Genomic DNA, 19,018 nt, shown 5'->3' on the forward strand with positions numbered 1-19,018 from the left:
GGGCACAAGGAGAAGGGGACGACAGAGGGTGAGATGGTTGGACAGTGTTCTCGAAGCTACCAGCATGAGTTTGACCAAACTGCGGGAGGCAGTGGAAGACAGGAGTGCCTGGCGTGCTCTGGTCACGAAGAGTCGGACACGACTAAACAACAAATGGCCACAGATCCTGCCCCACTACGAGGCAGTGTTTGTTGCAGACCTTTATGCTATCATTTAGCAGTGCCCCATTGACAGGTTGGATGCCAGGCCACATTCTTTCCCCCAGCGAGGCTGGGCAGCTGAATGCTGCTCCCAATCACAATTGCTTGGAGGAAATCTTCAGACTTCATAGCAGGAATACGCTAGGAGATGCAATCTACATTGTTATGTAGTGAGAGCCAGTGTGGTGCAGCAGTTAGCGTGTTGGACTAGGACCTGAGAAAGACCAGGATTCAAATCCCCACCAGCCATGATGTAGTTTACTGGGTGACCTTGGGCCAGTCTCTCTCAATCTAACCTACCTCACAGGGTTGTCGTGAGGATAAAATGGGGAATGGGGAGAACTATGTATGCCACCTTGAGCTTCTTGGAGGAAAAGTGGAGTATATAAATGAATAAATTCTGGCTGTTGTTGTTTCTGAACATCACATTTCAGGTGTCTCTGAATGCTGTCTGGAGTCATTCTGTTTCCTAGTGGGCATGTGGTTAATCTGTCCCCGGTTGGGAGAAGAGCTCTCTCAGCACACACACACACACACTAGCCATCCTCTGTGATGGAACTGTGATGTAAGGGTACCGTATTTTTCCATCTATAAGACACCCCCTATTTTGGGGGAATCCAATTTAAGAAAATGGGGGCAGATGGCCCCCCATGTATAAGACTATAAAATTCTGGACATTATTTTTTAGGGGAAAAACCTAGTCTTATGCACGGAAAAATATGGTAAATAAAAGCATTACATGTACAGTGGTACCTCGGGTTACATACGCTTCAGGTTACAGACTCCGCTAACCCAGAAATAGTACCTCGGGTTAAGAACTTTGCTTCAGGATGAGAACAGAAATTGTACTCTGGCAGCGCGGTGGCAGCAGGAGGCCCCATTAGCTAAAATGGTGCTTTAGATTAAGAACAGTTTCAGGTTAAGAACGGACCTCCGGAACGAATTAAGTACTTAACCCGAGGTACCACTGTATCTGCTTATCCCACCTAAGCTGTTGTTGCTGCCATCCGTCTGTTTCAAGAGACAATGGAGTATGCCTCTGGGGGTGAGTCAAACCACTGTTAGCAGCACCAAAGTGACCTTCTCAAGGTGCAAGCCTGGGCAGTGTGTATGGAAATCCTGAGCTGCCCAGAAGACGAGACACCCCTTCCCTCAGCCCTGGCATTGGTCAGCTAATTAACATGGGGGGATTTATTAAGACGAATGTTGAAGTCACACGGATTCGTATGGAACCGCTTGATGAATCTACGTACACTTCGCGTTTTATTTCATACGCGGCCTGCTGTAAGAGAAGCAGGGCACAGGAGTGAGATGGGCAAGCCTTCCACCTCCAGCAGCAAGAGCCAACACTGAGGTGTTGTCTGGATCTCTCTTCAGGAGTGTATGAAATTTTTTGCATCTGCAAGTGCTTGTGGTCAGGAAAGGTGTGTTGTGGGCGAGGAGGTGGTGGTGGAAGGGCTTGGTGCTAAACTCCTAAGAGGGATGCTTTCCGTCGATGCAGCAAAGTTCTGCGTCAGTTTTCTTGTATCATCATCGCAGCTGTGCCTGGGAGTGATCCTTCTGAGGTGCAAGCGGCCAACGGCTGGGAAACCGGGTTTTGCTCCAGCTCATTAAGCTTTTTGCGGAAGGCGCCATGGAGACAGCCTTGAAGTGAGGCTTCAACACCCAGTTGCTATAATGACATCTGCCCTTGACTGAACTGAGAAAGAGGGAGGGAAGAGACTAGTTCCCTGTGAACTGATGTACGTCAGGCTGAAAGATTGGGCTGAGGTCATTCTTGCTTGTATGCTTTTCTGTTCCTCTTTCCTCAAATTATAAACTCTGTTCTGTTTCCTCAGTAAAGTCTGACCAGGATCTTCTCTCTCTCTGGACTCCCATTCGCATTATTCAACTGACTTTGCTAGCAGCCCCATCTACGGACATCTTATGGGGCTGCCATCTCTGGCTTCTGAGGTTTCAACAACAATGGCTCACATGCTTTCAAGCCGATTTTCACAGCTGTGTGTGAATCTTTGAGTTTAAAAAGTTTTTGGAAGCTGAATTCTGTGTACAACACCCCTTTCTGCGAACTTTCTGCACTGCCATGGAATCACAGTGTTACACAAGCTGGTCTGCTCATTAACTTGACCCCTAAGTATTTCCCCCCTCAATAGCGGCCAAGGCCTCTCCTCCATGCTGCTGCTGCAATTGTGTTGCCTCCACTTTCTGCGCTTCTGTGGGCATGATTCTGACAGCACATCTCTTCTTGAAGTTTGAGCTGCAGAGAGTCACATCAGTTCTGTTCTGGGTGAGGCAATGCTCGCAGGTTCTGAAAACCAGCCAATGGAGGTGGTGGAGCTTCTCTCTCTCTCATATTCTGAAACCTTGTAGTCGTCCCTAAGATTTCTTATTAGCTCACTCCTATAAAAAATTAACAAGATGGCCTTTTATCTGTTTGGAGCCTCTGTTTGTGCAAGTTCCCAGGTGCATGCCTGGAACTGTAACAGTGGTGTGCGGTGAAATTTTTCACAGGGGAACAGTTAGGGCCTGGGGCGCAAACTTGCGAGGGTGATTGGGGAGGGGGGATGCCACACATGTCCTGATGTCACACGTGTGAGCATTGCACCTCCCTCCCTAAGCCAGGCAGAAGCTTCCCAGACTTTGGGAAGCAGGCGCCAGGGAAACGTTTAGGGGGCTAGCCTAGTCCCCTTAGTCCACTGACCACACACCACTGAACTGTCATCTGGTGTGCTGCTGCTGCTTCTTCTTCTTCTTCTTCTTCTTCTTCTTCTTCTTCTTCTTCTTCTTCAGAGGTTCTTCATAGTTGTTCCTCTCTGGATCACCTCGTCCTCCCATCTCCTGGCGCAGCTCTGATTTCTGCAGAAATTCTGCTAAACCAACAGTGACTGGAAACGCACACACATACAAATGTGTTACATAGTCTATACAACTCTCGTGCCTAATAACGTGGAACCCTCCCCTCCCCTCTTAGGAAGCCCCAAGGGATGGGTGTGGTGGAGGGTTGCTGAATGATTTCCATGTGGCTTTATATGTTCTCCCACTATCCCAAGGGGTGTGGGAGATGAAAGAATGGTTATGCAAGAGCCCATTTTGCCCTCCATTAGCTTCTTAAGGAATTTAAGTCTGCTTCTCCCCTCCAGGCCCAGATTCCTACCTGAAGTAGTTGAGTAAAGCTTGCTACAAATCAATATCCCCTTCCTTCTGACACAGGCTTTGCAAACCCAGTGCCCTCAGACCACAACTCCTGCCAGTCCACGATACTGGGGCTGATGGACGTCATAGTCCAACATCTGGCAAGGCAAGAACCAGTTTGGCAGAGGCTGTTCTCAAAAGTTCTCCTCCCTCTCTCATAACACTAAAATTCATGGACAGCCAACAAAGTTGCATGTTGGGACAGAGAAAAGAAAGGATGACTTCATGAAGCAGACAGCTGACCTGCCGATGGGTCACCAACTTGGATAGCTTTAAGAGAGGAATGGACAAATTCATGGAGGAGAGGCCTTTTGATGGCTACTAAGCATGATGGCTCTGCTCTGCCTCCATGGTTAGAAGAGGAGAGTGCTGTGGTTTCCCACAGGCATCTGGTTGGCCACAGTGAGAACAGGATGTGGGGCTAGATGGGCCATTGGCCTGATTCAGCTGTCTCGTCTAATGCTCCTAAACACAAAGGAGACGGTGGAGATTTCTGGCAGAAACCAGTTTTTGAAACCCCCGAACATGGAGGTTTTTTAGGAGCACACAACCCACAACAAGAAGCGCTGTTGAGAGTGAATGGGAGCTCCACAACAGCCCAATGTGCCAATTTCACTCTGAGGTTCCACTCTTGGCTTTCAAAATCTCAGTGAGGACTCAGTAACGCTAGATGGTGTTTTATTTTTTACAAATCTTGTTCTCCGATTCAGACTGCAGTTCTAAATCCGTGAAGTATTCTCGATGGTTCATGTTGTTGCCCTTCTAGTCTGGTGGGATGTTTTGATCTGTGCTTGTTGATCTGCCGAGCTTTGCTAGCAAAAGAGATAATGAGGAGCTGAACAGACACCAGAGAAGCCGCATTGCTCACATCTAAGGTGTGTAGGCAGATAGGATTGTAGTCAGGAGCCGTGTAGCCGGTGAGATCCAGCACGGTTCCCTCGGTGACCTTTGCAAATGAGTTGCTGCTCCAACAAGCTTTGATTGAGCCAGCTCAGCTCCTGGGCAGTAAAACAGATGATAACTTGACTTGACAGCTTACTTGGGAGGTCTGTTTGTGAGTCCTTAGAGGTGAGCTATGTTGCTGCCCTGGTTTGATACAATTCTTCAGTGTCTTGACAGTGTCTGGAAGATAGGAAGCTGCCTTATACTGGAACATTAGTGCATCTCATTCAGTACTGTCTGCTTTGACTGGCAGCAGCTCTCCGGGGTCTCAGGCAGGGGTCTCTTCCAGTTCTACTTGGAGATGCTGCCTGGATGTGCCAAGCATGTGCTCTGAGCTATGGGCCTCCCAGCAGCCCCCGCTTTTATCTAGGTAGCTCAGCTCCTGTGCAATTTGCCTGAACTTGACAACTCAGCTTTGGAAACCGCAAAATAAAACTGAGTCAGAACAGATGCAAAACTTTTGGGAGATCAGCTTCAAGATCAGACGGGTCTCAGGCTCTAGTTGGAATAGTTAGCAGAACTGAATTAGTACTTTAAATTGGGAAAAATTAAGAGCACGGTTTATTGGAAAATAGAATCATACGAGTTGTAGAGTTGGAAGGGACATTAAGGATGATCTAGTCCAATGCTGTGCAATGAAGGAACCACAGCTAAATAATCCCTGAAGAGGGCCATCCAAATATTCTAGTACAAGACCTGTTGAAACAACTCAGAGCCGGACAAAATAATGTGGGTCTCAAATGGACAAACCATATATAAACCTGGCTGTGCTTACCTAGGCATTTTAATGTTCCAGGAGAATTTGTTTTCCTCTCTGGCCTTCCAGGAATTGGGTTCAGCCCCACATCTGTTAGTTAATCCACCCCAAGCCTAGGGTGGGGCAGTGTCTTTTTCTGGATTACTACAGCAAAATCTCTGGACTTGTGTCAGCTGTTTTCCCCAGTTCTTTTTCTTCCCTTTATTTGCATCTGGGCATATCAAAGGGATGGGGTTGCTTCCAAAGATGTCTTTTGATGCCTGCAAAAAAAAAAAGTAATTAAGATCTCAGCCTCATTGGGGCAGGTGAGGTTGCAACATGCCTCTGACAAAAACATGCTGAAGGAGGCCTAATAGGTGCTCCTGTTTAATAGGATGAACCACAGACACATGTGGGAAAATTGCACCAACTTGTTCAATGGGCATTTGTGCTTGTGTTTTGGTTAACCAGACAACACAGTTGGGCAGCTAGAAATTGCCCTCCCCGCCCACTGCCTTTTCCAAACTTGCTTTGCAACAAAACAGAGACAGAAGCACAGGGGCTTCAGAGGGGAGCCACAGAGGAGAGCACAGCTACAGCCCCTGCTTTGCATGTAGATGTTCCCAAGTTCAACCCTCAGTGGCATCACCCTGCCTATAATCCCGCAAATCTGCAGGTGGTCCAAGTGGACAGGGCTGAGCTAGATTGACCCTATGGCCTGGCTCCGTATAAGGCAGCTTCCCATGCTTTTGGTTAAATAATCCATTTACTGAGAAGCATGAGGAATAGGATCTTACTTTATTTTTAGGGCATGGGCCATAGCTCAGTAGTAGAGCACCTGTTTTGCACACAGAAAGTCCTAGGTTTGGTCCCAAGCGTTGTCTCCACGTAGGGCTGGAAGACAACCCTGTCTTTAACCTTGGTGTGCTGCTGTGAGTTGGCATACACAATACTGAGCTAGATGGATGCAAGGGAAGGGCTGTAGCTCCGATGCAGAATGCCTGTTCTCTGTCCAAAAAGGGAAAGACTGAAATCCTGAAGAGGTGCCATTTCACCCTCACAATTCTCTCCCCTCCAACCATCAATCTTCATTGGACTCTTTTGGGAAGAGGGGTGCCCCTTGGCTCCCCACAGCCTCAAAAAGTTTGCTTTGTATGTCTGCATACCTTGAGGTTTCTCCAAGCATGAACATACCTCTCTCTGATGTGCAAGCCTGACCGCTCTGGCTAAATGAGGCCAAGGACCTGGAGAATTGGGGTTGGTATTTGTACATGGGGCATCTGCATTCTTGCAGCTTAACATATATTGTTTTAATCCTAACAGTGAGCCTTTAACATAGGGAAATATTACCACTCCATTGCTGAGGCAATGACAGCATGGTTTCCCTGATGTCCACTTGATAAGGGGTGGTTTGAACTGGGTATTGGCTGGTTTGCGGCTCAGCTTCTCGGCTGCTAGGCTACAACAGCTCACACCAAACTCAGGTTTCCACACCTGCCCCAAACTTAAGAAAATAAGGACAGCCTGCTGCATGAGGGCAATGGCCCATCTGGTCCAGCATCCTCTTCTTACAGGCCCCATCCAGATGTCCCAAAGGAAAACCAAGCAAGCAAGATTCAAGCACAAAAGCCCTCTCTCTTCCTGTGGCTTCCAGCAACTGGTAATCAGAAGCATTCTTGCCTCTGACCATGGAGGCAAAGCACAGCCATCATAGCTTGTGTCAGGAGTAAATCACACAGAATAAGTGAAGTTACTGTATTTTTCGCTCCATAGCTTTGCGCGGCTCTTGCAGACTTTTCCCCCGGAGGGAGAAGGGACTGATGTGGCCAGTCAGTCCATTCTTCCTCCTCGCATGATCCTTAAAGGGTGTGCGGCTCCTGTGGGCTTTTGCGGGAGGTCGGGGAATTGCCATAGCCGCGCACAGCCTCTCCAGTCGGGAGAGGCTGCGCAAGGCTAAAGAGGAAGCCAAGGCAGCGAGCAGAAGAGGTTTAGCTCCCGGCTGGAGAGGTTGTGCGGCTATGGCGAAAGCCAAGACAGCCAGCGGGATGGATCCCGCTCGCTGTCTTGGCCTCTTTGCTCCTTGGGGCTGGGGGGGGACCCGGGCTTCCCCCGCAGCCCCGAGAAGCTCTGGGAGAAGCGGACAGGCTGTGCGCAGTAATATTTTTTTTCTTGATTTCCCCCTCTAAAAACTAGGTGCGTCCTATAGAGCGAAAAATACGGTAACTCTTTATTAGAAGAAACAGAGTCAGCTCAGGAGCGCCAGGTCTAATGGACACAACAACTCTTCTTGGTAGGTCTTGACCCTGTGACGCAGTTGTGAAGGCTTCCTACAGCCGCCTAAATCTCCTCCTCTCCTGGGTCATTCCCAAGCAATCTGAGATTCCACCATGCTCCTGCCTCTCCACATCCCTCTTCATACCTCTCCTGGTTCTGGGAGACCAGTGGGGAGGGGAGCTTCTTGCAGCAGGGCAGGGAGGAATGCCTGGCTTCTTCACCAGTTGGGCTCATCTCTGCCCCTTGGCCTCCCTCCTCTCCTGCTTCTGCCTTTCTTCTGCTTCTGGACTTCTCTGTGCCACAGACTCTACCTGCTCACTAAACTGTTGCCTCTTCAGCTTCTGACACCTCTTCCTCCCAGGCTTCTCCCTCTGTCTACTCAACACGATGGGGGTGTGGTGTGACAGTACTTCAGATTTCTTCAAACCTGAGCTGTAGGGCTATCAGGCACGATGAGGACAGCCTTCCCTTCTCCAGATGTTTTAGACCCACAACTCCCATCAGCCCCCAGCCAGCACAACTGAATTTTTGGTCCAAAACATCTGGAGGTCACCAGGTTGGGGAAGACTGCAGTGGTGCAATGAAGAAGATCCCTATCTTAATCATGACTCTTCCTGTGGAATGAGAATGGGAAGAAATGGGGTGCTGGGTGTGGGATGGCATTTCTTACTCCACCCTTGGCCATCGCCCTAAAAGCACACTTGAGATCTTAGGAAATGCTGTTAATAAGGAGACACCCCAGAATCCAGCTGACTCAACTTTTGCTGATGCAGCGCCTTTTTTAAAAAACACGTTTGCTTTGGGTTATTCTGGATCACGGTGTCTCCCTCTGGCCTGACATAGAGCAATTTTTTCAGATGATGATGAGCGGGCGAGGTTTGCCTTAGACATCAAGTTGTCCATCAACCTGTCCAGTAAATTTAGTGAGGAAATGGCTTCTGTCCTTGTCTCAGTCTGTACCTGTTCTGACATATGTGTATAGCTGTGGTGTAAGGGATAACACCTTCTGCCACCACCCATCTAGTTGTTGGTTTATGAATTTCAGAGGAAGCATCCAAGCATGTCTCACCCATTCCTAATTAGAGCACAGTCTTCTAAGGTTGGCGGTTCGAATCCCCACAATGAGGTGAGCTCCCGTTGCTCGGTCCCTGCTCCTGCCAACCTAGCAGTTTGAAAGCACGTCAAAGTGCAAGTAGATAAACAGGTACCGCTCCGGCGGGAAGGTAAACCGTGTTTCCGTGTGCTGCTCTGGTTCGCCAGAAGCGGCTTAGTCCTGCTGGCCACATGACCCAGAAGCTGTACGCCGGCTCCCTCGGCCAATAAAGCGAGACGAGCACCGCAACCCCAGAGTCGATCACGACTGGACCTAATGGTCAGGGGTCCCTTTACCTTTACTTTTAAGGATCTAGAAGAGTCGTCTAGTTCTTTTACTATGGTATGGTATGGTATGGTATGGTATGGTATGGTACTGCTGCTGTTGTGTCCCAGCTTAGATCAGGTCACAACTTGGTAGTGGGTCATGACTCACCACTTAGGCACCAGGAACCTTGAAGATCCCTATACACTGCCTGGCTAAAACTCTGGAGGTCTGGAGTTTGGTAAGTGCTTGGAAGGGCGCCTGCCTGTGAACCACACGTACATCATCTTGGGTTCCAAGAATAAGATAGGAAACAAATGTAATAAAGACCTAGTTGAAATGTAAGAGAACCAAGGTGACCTGGAAGCTTTCTGGACAGCCTTGGGTCAAGTTGCTAGCTCCAGCTGGCAGAGCGGGTATCGCTTGCACAGAGTCGGCTCCTTCATCCATGCAACTCTGCCATACAACCACAGCCGTCCACCTAAAATGAGCACTGGTAACTGCTTGATATTTAGATTCATTGGTCCACCTAGCTCAGTATTGTCTGTGTTGAGTGGCAGTGGTGATCTGTCCCAGTCCTACCTGGAGGTGCTGCCAGGGATTGAACCTGGGACCTTCTGAATGCAAGGCAGATGCTCTACCACTGAGCTATGGCTCTCCCCTTCAAAACATAGGCATATAGGGAGGTGCCTTTGACCATGTCATACCTAGCTCAGTATTGTCTACACTAGGGGTAAAATACTGGTGCCCTCTAGGAGCTGTTGGACTCCAATTCCATCATTTAGGCACCAGTCTAATAAATGAATGAGGCAAAAAATATTCACCTTCCCCTTTGGCTAATGAAACAATCTATGGCCTTTTAAACTGGGGGAGTTGGGTATTGTTTCCATTTCCTTTTTTGGGGGAAAGCTGTCTTTATTAAAGCTTGGGAAAAAAAACACAAAGAAAAAGCAATATAGAAAAGTTAACATCAAATACCAAGCATTTGAAACATAAAAACTAAATGAAAGAAAATAAGGAAAAAGAAAATACTTCTAATTCACCATAGCTTTATAGACTTATGCAAACCGCTTGCTCCATAATAGCATTCAACTCTTCTACTTTCCGTAAACCAACCCTTTTCAGTCTTCAAACCAAGATATCACAAGCTCATTTCCCTTTCCATAAGGGGTTTCCAATCAAAAATAAATGTCAACAGTGATTTTTCTCTAATTAAACACGTCAGCTGTGCCATCTCAGCCAAATTCATTAATTTCAATAACCAACCTTCTATAGTAGGTAATAACTGTTTTGAACAATTAAAGAATAGAAATAAAGCACATCTTTGGCCCTCCAGATGTTACTGGACTACAACTCCCATCATCCCTGACCAGTTGGAGCTCATGGGGAAGCTTAACTGCATCCACAGGGGCAAAGGTTCCCAACTCCCGCTCTACTGCCTATGCATGGGCGTAGCCAAGGGGGCAGGAAGGGGCAGCTGCCCCCCCAATGAATAAAAATCCATAGCAAACTAAGGTTCTGCCCCCCCCCCAACAAAAGGTCTGACCCCTCTAACAAAAATCCTGGCTACGCCTGTGTGCTTATGAGAGAAGTAGAAGCTTTTCCAAGATTACGTTTTGCCATCTGTAGTAGCTTTAACTGTTCTTCATGCAAGCGATCTGAGGCCAGTTAATCAGGTGGACTTTTTTAGTTGCTGAAAAGATTTTTAAAACCATTAGCCAATAAACCAGCTCTCAGCATTGCATTCCTGGTTATCACTCTCAGCATTTGCTTTCTCTAGAGTCTTAAATCGTATCTCTGCAAGTCCTGGCCAAATCCTGTACAGCTTGCTCACATATTGTTTGTTATGTTGGTAGCCAGATTATCCGTGAGTCAAGCTGCCGGTGATGTCATTTGCTCTTTTGTTATCTCTGCCTCTGCGAAAGAGCCAGGTACAGTCCCACCAGCAAATTCTCTTGTTCTTGGTCCAGAATTATGGGCGATGCTTCCAGGAAATACCAAAGCCCTATCCCTTATATGGTGAGGCTGGATCACCTGCGTGACTCATCCACCTTTCCTTCTTCCCACCTTGACAGTTTGAAGAAAGGCTCTGAGAAGAACACAAGAGGCGCCGCCTTTTAGAGTTGACGTTATAAAGTCACTGCTTTTGAGGCTGTGGGCTCTGAGTCACCACAACTGATGAAGTCATATTGGTGCTCTTCCTCAGAACATGCAAGTTCTTGTTCATTGCCCATGCTGGACCGCTCCTGTCTGGGCATTGCATTCCTTTCTGCTTTGCTACACATTTTTTTCTCCAAGTAAGGTCACAGGAGCTGCTGGGCCCGGATCGTTAGGAACCCCTGAACCGTTTGCTTTTGACAAATTAGACACAAGAGGTGTAGCCTGGAATTAATGGCTGAAATGAATCCATTATCCTCTTGTTCTGGAACCTGATTTCCCACGCCCTGACTCTGCTTCTCGCGGAAGAGCGTTCCCATATTATTGATATTCCTATGCAATCTGAACTGATTTCACGACAATTAAAATCCAACACAAATAATTTGAGTGCAACAGAAATGTTGTTGGATGCATGGATGTTCCAGTGTACAGGCATGACAGACCTCTTCTCCCTCTAATGGGCTCAGTAAATGTCATTTGTGAGGTGTTAGCATGTGTGGCATTCAGCTGGAACTAAGTACTCGCACAATGGACCTCACCCATGACTGTCGTCAGGCTACATCTCTGCAGCTCACGTCAAATTTTACAGTACAGTTAGATGCAAAAATTGCCACGATTGGGGGGGGGGGGAGAACCACATAAATCCCTTGAGCACAGCACTCTCCAGTACCCCAGGAAAACTCACACATAGTATTAGGTCACTGGAAGTGTCTTGCCTCTCAATGCAGAGATTCCACTCTTACCTTTCACTGCTAATTACCAGACCTTGGTACACTTACCAAATGTATTTCTGAAACATACTTATTGCACTGGCCACCCCAGCAGCAATTAACACCCATCAATTATATGTTAAAGATCATACCTCCTACAGTTGGAGTTTGGAAGTCAGTCTCTTGGTATTTTACCAAGTCTTTGTGGGCACAGTGAATGGAATCAGCCTGTTTTGTTTCTTAATTAGAGAGTTTACTGCTTGAACTTGAGGGTTACTTAGTCCTTGAAAACCAGGAAGGAAAAGACACAAGATCTACCCACCCGGGAAGAATGGCAGATGAAGTTGATAGACTACATGGAACTGGCGGAAATGACTGGCAGAATCCGAGACCAGGGAGAAGAGTCGGTGGAAGAAGATTGGAATAAATTTAAAGATTATTTACAGAAACATTGTAAAATTAATGAATGTTAGAAGGATGTTGGAATGAAGTTATGTGGTTTTAGCAGAAATGTTATAAAGGATTAAGTAAAAATAGACTGTTAATTGGTGAAAGGAGGAAAAGTAAAGTTAGATTATATCAAGATAAATTATAGGACAAAAACTGGGAAAGATGGAAAGGATTTGCTGAAATAGCTAACCGAACTAGAACACAAAAAAGGGAGGTGTGAGGAGGTCAAGGAAACAAGCAAATGAAAGATAAGTTATGGGAATGTTCGTTGTGTTTTTAATTGTTTCTATTTTTCTGTTTTTTTCTTTTTCCTTATTGTGATGTGTTGTTTTGTTTTTGCTTAATTTGGTGTTTTCTCTTTGTTCTTTTTGTAAGCCTTAAAACTTTAATAAATATTACTTTAAAAAAAAAGAAAACCAGGAAGGAAAAGATAACAATGGGGGACATCATTATTACTATCTGTGATTGGTGAGAATCAGCAGTTCTCAGCCACAAAAATATAATGGAATTGCTTTAGGGCCATCCTGAGTAATTATGGGGGCAGTCCATGAGGCAGCAACTCCATAGAAGTAAAAGACTGAAAAAGTCCCTTCTAACCTCTGTAAGATCAACAACAGCACATCTAATCTACGACCGGAAGGATCCTTTCGCAAGACAAAGCTTTTTGTTTCTCCAAAGTCACTCGGACTTCAGTGGAAGGAATTGTTTCCGAGAGTTATTAATTGAAATTCAATCACTTCGTCAGGGGATGAAATGAGACCATAATGCAATTAGGCAGTGGCTTAAAATGCTAACCAGATGAAAGGTCTCTATTGTCTCCTACTCTGTGTCATCCTTTTGAATTGAACCTGCCAACTGAGAGCTTGGCTGAGGCAATCTTGATCCATTTGGATTCTGTACTTTTTCACATAAAAAGGACTCATAGATGGGCGATGGAGACAAAAAAGCCAGGCCTCAGCCTCCAAACCTGTTTGCAGTTCCAGGATTTTGGCAGCCTATGCATTTGCTTCTCTTGTCGTCGTCTGGGATTAACTTTCCTCATGCTGGGATGTAGCAGGCAGCCTCCTTTGAGGGCAGATGACTCTAGTCTGTCTGGGTGTTTGATGGATAAAACAATTGCACCCAACACAGATACGTGGTCAAAACTACCTCCTTCCACATTGGCTGAGTGGATTGAGACATCATGCAAAGATGCAACCAGTGGCCTGTTCTTTGGGAGGGTGCTTTGGGTTTCCCAAGAACCTTTAATTCTTTAACACTTTCCAGAAGTTCTCTAAAGGCAACTCTAGGATGGAAGGTCACATGTTAAATCCTCGCATTTAACTGCCAGCAGTTCAGTGCACAAGGAGGATACTGCCCCCACCCTGGCCCCCAGCCTACTGTCAAACCACAAAACACGGCGTTGCTGGAGCAAACGGGGCACCCTAATTTCTCCATACAGGAAGAACATACGCCTCTATGTAATACCTCTTTCTCTCATCTGGATTAACACACCCACCCAGTGCAATTATTTCAGCAAGCAGACAGAACAACAATGATGGAAGCTTCCTTGCCTGAGGTATGCTGAGAACGCACAAGGCACACACTGCCTCTCCACCTGAAAGAAAGTGCTACGCCTTAAAGTAGCCAAACCCCAAATGCCTCCCAGACAATTCATGCTTTGCTTCTTCAAACCAGATGACCAAAATAAGGCCCCAAGTTCAAATGGAAGATCACAGACTTCGTTAGTGTGAGATGGCGAACCCTTAAAGGAATGTGGAAATGGGGCCTAGCATGAAAGGTGCTTCAATTTCTCTTGGCTTCCTGGCCGATAGCTCCTGTCACGTCCTCAAGCTCTTTTGCCTTTTCATAGCATAGAAAACTCCCTGAAACAAGATCCTGCTTCGTTTTTCTTTTCTTTCGCTCAAACTGATCTTCCACTTTTCTTACTTCTGTACACTGCTTGCCATTGGTTGCACCTTCACCAAATGGGCATTTCTGAGCATTCCAGGCATCAGAGACACTCAACCAATGGCTGCAGAAGGCGCTGGGGCTGTTACAGTGCCTAGATGAGAAGCAAAGGGTTGATTGACAAGTTCATGCTGCTGGGATGGCCTCTTCCCTAAGAATTGAGGTTTGCAGTGGTGTTTTCCAAAACTATTTGTTTATGAGTTGTATTGGCATTTATCAACTCCATAGAAATTGAGGCAAATGAGGCTATTATGACAGGAGCTGTAACCAAATAACGTTGGTGAGGAAACATACTAGTGTGTTTGCTGCAGGAAAAATGAACCGTGTGGATTTTAATTAGAATTAAAGCCTGTTAATGGTCAGATAAACTCTGCCAGTGCCTCTGCAGTGAACCATACAAGCTTTGATGTGCTTTTAAGCAGAAGCAAAACAAGTGCCTTCTTCAGAGCCCCCCTTCTTAATGTCCCGTGTGAACTTCACAATGCCCAAGTTGTCCAGCTCCCTAGTACGTCAGCAGTGGCGGCTGCGGGAGGCTTTGGTGAAGCCAGCAAAGAAAGGCAGCCTCTCCATTTGAACACAATGCTCCTTCTGTGCAGCTGGAGGGAGAGAGGAGAGGGGGGCAACGAATGTGGTGACGAACAGCCTAGAGGCTGGGTGGTGAATCTCCACTCTGATGAAAGCAGACTTTTTTTTTTTTACTGTAGTCCAGGCCTTCAAGCGCAGCCTGCCCACAGTCACCTGGTCGTGTTTGGTGACTTGCAGGGGCTTGGGATAAAATGGAAAACAGCACCCTTGATTTGCTGCCTGCTTGGGTATGCAAAAACAGGGGCTTCTCACAACATCTAGCATGCCCCAATGCGTACCTGGTGGCCGTATTTGACTCAGAGAGTACTCAGCTAACCCGTATCAGTGTTAACATCTAAAGCACAGGAGCTGCCCCAAAGAGGCATCATGTCTCTAAATATCAGTTGCTGGGAATCACGGGTGGGCAGAGTGCTGTTGCAGTGGCGTAGCGTGGGGGGTACAGGGGGGGCCGGCCGCACTGGGCGCAATATCTGGGGGTTAGGGGGCGCAAATCCACAGGTTAGGGGGCGCAAATCCACGGGTTAGGGGGCGCAAATCTACAGGTTAGGGGGCACAAATTACTTGCCTTGCCCCGGGTGCTGACAACCCACGCTACGCCACTGTGCTGTTGTGTTCATATCCTGATTGCAGGCTTCCCAAAGGCATCTAGCTGGCCAATGTGAGAACAGGATGCAGGACTAGATGGGTCAATGGCCTGATCCAGCAAGCTTTTAGTTCTTTTCCAGTTCAAAAATTTATTGTTGTTAGCTGCTCTGAGCCCGGCTCCGGCTGGGGAGGGCGGGATATAAATAAAAATTTATTATTATTATTCCAGGGTACAGCTAGAACAGCTTGTGACCCAAGAGAGCTCCACCTCTCCTCCCCAGTGCCCCCTCCAGCACTGCAAAGCATTCTGAGACTGCAAGCCACTTTCGCAGCATGACCTCTCTTAGCAGTCTGCTGCATTAAAAGAGAGAACTTTACCCAGCTTCAAGGTCACGCTAGCTCCTGATATAGTGTGCTGGTGTAGATCAGCATGGGGAATACTGGCGGACTACAACACCCACCAGCCACATGACAAATGGCTAGGGATGATGGAAGTTGCAGTTCAGCACCACGTGGAAGACCCCAGGTTCCCCACACTGAGTATAGCTGAAAAGTAAGCCTGCAACTTATGCACATTTAACTAGTGTGCATTCAGCTTTATGCGCAGGGTAAAAATATGTATATTTAAAAATGTAGAAGGGGGAGGAAAGAGAGCAAAGTTCCAGGAAAAATGACCTTGGCAATCCAGCCGGCCATTGAACCCACTGGGTTTTAACTATATGTGATTTTGGCTTACCTTGAACTGGAGGGAAGAATGAGTCAAGGGGCCATGCGCAGTTAAAACAAAAAATGTCCCCGAGCATACTCAGAGTTCATGCACCTCAGCACCACTGAGCAGCCACGATGTGAATCCCGGACGAACCTGACCCCCTTGACTCTTTTAACTCAACGTAGAAACCCACCGCACGGAGCACGTGTTCAACACACGCAGATTCGTGGGCGTGGTTAGAGCGGGCGACGCCGGCGGCGACGTGGGCGTGGCCCACGTGGAGCAACGCCTGAGCTCAAGCCGCGCAAGGAGGGGGCGTGGCCAGCAGCAGCACGCCGGAGGACCGCAACGCGGAGGGAAGGATGTGGGCGGAGTCTGAGGCGCGGCTCGATGCTGAGAGGGAGGGATGCTGCATAAAAGAATGAGAGGCGTGGCCAAGACAGGCATATAGAAAAGAGAACGGGAGGAGAGGGCGTGGCTAAGAGACAGAAGGGGCGTGCTCAAGCTATAGGAAAGGGACTAGAGGAAAAAAGGAGGCGTTGCGGAGTGGGCGGGTCCTTCTCCGCGCAGTCCCCACCCCGCCAGCCAACCCCAAGCCGCTCAGTGGCCGCCTTTTGGGTTAGTTAGCCGGCGAGCACTGCAGAGGCAGCAGCAGCATCGGCGGCGCCGGCGCATCTTCCTCTTCTTCTTCCCCCCTCCCCCCTCCCGGCCATCGAGTCCATTTTCACCTCGGCGCGAGGAGGAAGCTGCGAGGATGGCCGTTTCGAACGTTCGGGCGTTTGAATTCCACGGCGGCGGCGGCCGTTACCGCTCCAACGGCCGGATCCCAACGGCCGAATAATTCAAACGATAAGAATGAAATAACTTCTATTTTTTTTTTAAATTTGCATATTAAAAATAATATCAGGGAAAGCGACGTCCCGTGTGGTAAGAGGAACAGATATATAGATATTTAAAAGAAACGTTTTTTTTTTACCTCAGTGAAGGATAAAGGGAGGGCGACGCCGCTGAAAATGATGCTCAACTCGATGCTGTTCGGCGAGATGGCGGCGCGGGCTTTCCCGGCGTCGTCGGGGCCGGCCTCCTCGTCGGGGGTCGGGGGCGAGATGGACGACGGCGTCGGCGGCGGGGCCCCGCCGGTGACGGCGGCGCTGCGGAACGACCTGGGCTCCAACATCCACCTCCTGAAGGGGCTCAACGTGCGCTTCCGCTGCTTCCTGGCCAAGGTGCACGAGCTGGAGCGGCGGAACCGGCTGCTGGAGAAGCAGCTGCAGGCGCAGCAGCTGAGCGAGCGCGAGCGGCGCCTCCACTACAAGCGCTTCCCCAGGCACCAGGCCGTGCAGACGGACCCCGTGCCGCCCTCCATGCCCCCTTACGTGCCGTCCGCGGCGGCGGCGGCGGCCGGGCCTCCTCCTCCCCACCCGCCTCCTCCGTCGTCGGCTTCATTCTCCTCGTTCCCGCCGGCATCGGCTCCCGCCTCGCAGCTGCCTCACTCGCACTCGCACCCGCCGTCGCACCACTCCTCCTCCTCGCAGCAGCACTACAGCCGCCTGCCCGGCACCATCTGGAGCTACACGCAGGTGAGGCGGACGGGCGGAGGCGGCCTGGAGACCCTGCAAGGGCCCGGCGTCTCCTGGGTGCACCCGGACGGCGTCGGCGTCCAGATCGACACCATCACGCCCGAGATCCGCGCCCTCTACAACGTCCTGGCCAAAGTCAAGCGGGAGAGGGACGACTACAAGAGGAGGTGGGTGGAAGGCCGCCGCGGGGATGGGCTCGGCTTGGGGGGGGGGATGACACGTGGATATTGGGGGGCGGGGCCGGAGAGGACCCCGACTCGCGAATTGGCAATCTTTGCGTGTATGGGATTGACACGTGAATCATGGGACAGCTGCGGCACGTGAATGGTCTTTTTGTGTGTGTGGAAATGACGCGTGGATTATGGGGTGAGTGGGACATGTTAATGGTTTGTGGGGTAGGATAACACGTTAATTGTGTCTATGGGAATGATGTGTGTGGGAATGGTGTGTGCTTGTGTGGGACTGGATTATTCAATCAGTGGGACATGTATATGGTTGGGGTGTAGGGGATGACCAGTAAGTATTATAATAAATAACAAGATGAAAGATGAAAAAATCTTTTTTAATAATTCTAGTGGCACCTTAAAGATCAACTAAATAAAAGCTTTCAAGGTATGAGCTTTTGTGTGTAATACAAATTTGCACACGAAAGCTCATACCTTGAAAACTTATATTTAGTTGATCCTTAAGGTGCCACTGGAATTATTAAAAAAGATTTTTTCATCTTTCATCTTATTTCTTATGACTATGACAGATCAACACGGCTATCCACCTGAATCTGTAAGTGTTATGTGGGTGTGTGGGGGGGTGACACGTGGATCATGGGGGAGGGTTGGGACATGAGGATTGTGGGAAGTTGGTTGGAATAGGACTCGTGATTTAGGGTGGGGGAGAGTGTCTTAAGCGGTCTTTCCTATGGGGAGCACTTGTGGCACCTGAGGAAACGGGGCACATGTGGGAGAGAGTGTGGTGGTGTTAAGTGGAGATATTTGGGTATATCCCTGCTAAGTCTTAAGAGTAGACCCACCAAGATTAACGGATCTAAGCTTTGGTTATTTAGAAGAATTTAGAAACTGCCTAGAATGTGAAAAAATAAAGTGGCCTAATAGTCTTAAAAACCCCCACTACTTTTCATCATTTAATCAAAAACAAAACCAGACAGCTAAAACAGGGGCCAGTTTCATTGGAAAGCTCTGGCAAGTCTTCACAAGACATCTGAAGCAGTTGTTGGTTGTTGCTTTATGGATGTTAGTTAATCATGTCCATTAATTTCAGTGATTCTGCTATGGGTATGACCAGTGCTGCATACAATCTTTTACTGTATTTCTGACAGAGAAATGGGTAGGTTACTGTAGCCCTTCAGATGTTGCTAGACCACACTATTAGGCTTGCTGGCTGCTGAGAGGTGGAGTCCAGCAACATCTGGAGGGCAGAAGGTTGGCTAATATCCATCCTTTTACATTTCCATCTTATGATTTAGTTATACTTTGTATTAGAAAAAAAGCATTTCCCTTTTATGTCTATTGGCTCACTCATTTACTTTTTGTATGATTGCAAATGATTGCATGGGTACATTTCCTGTAGATCAGAG

At 48.1% G+C, this 19,018-nt stretch overlaps 1 protein-coding gene and 1 long non-coding RNA gene across 3 annotated transcripts in view; one reads left to right on the forward strand and one right to left on the reverse strand.

The window, feature by feature from the left end:
- Window positions 1-4,053: 4,053 nt before the first annotated feature.
- LOC309376997 lies at window positions 4,054-16,962 on the reverse strand. The gene is made up of 3 exons (XR_014171342.1): window positions 16,824-16,962; window positions 5,110-5,351; window positions 4,054-4,204 (listed from the first exon to the last, which is right to left on the reverse strand). It is a non-coding gene; the product is annotated as an uncharacterized lncRNA (long non-coding RNA).
- IFFO2 (intermediate filament family orphan 2) overlaps window positions 16,825-19,018 on the forward strand; it is a 40,127-nt gene continuing 37,933 nt past the window's right edge. For both annotated transcript variants that reach the window (XM_081923677.1, XM_081923678.1), the window contains exon 1: window positions 16,825-17,594. In XM_081923677.1, the coding sequence (XP_081779803.1) occupies window positions 16,861-17,594 (734 nt within the window). In that variant the 5' untranslated portion in view covers window positions 16,825-16,860. The remainder of the gene's footprint in view (window positions 17,595-19,018) is intronic.

This window comes from Podarcis melisellensis, assembly GCF_964234715.1.
Source record: "Podarcis melisellensis genome assembly, chromosome: 8".
In the NCBI taxonomy this organism is placed as follows: Eukaryota; Metazoa; Chordata; class Lepidosauria; order Squamata; family Lacertidae; genus Podarcis; species Podarcis melisellensis.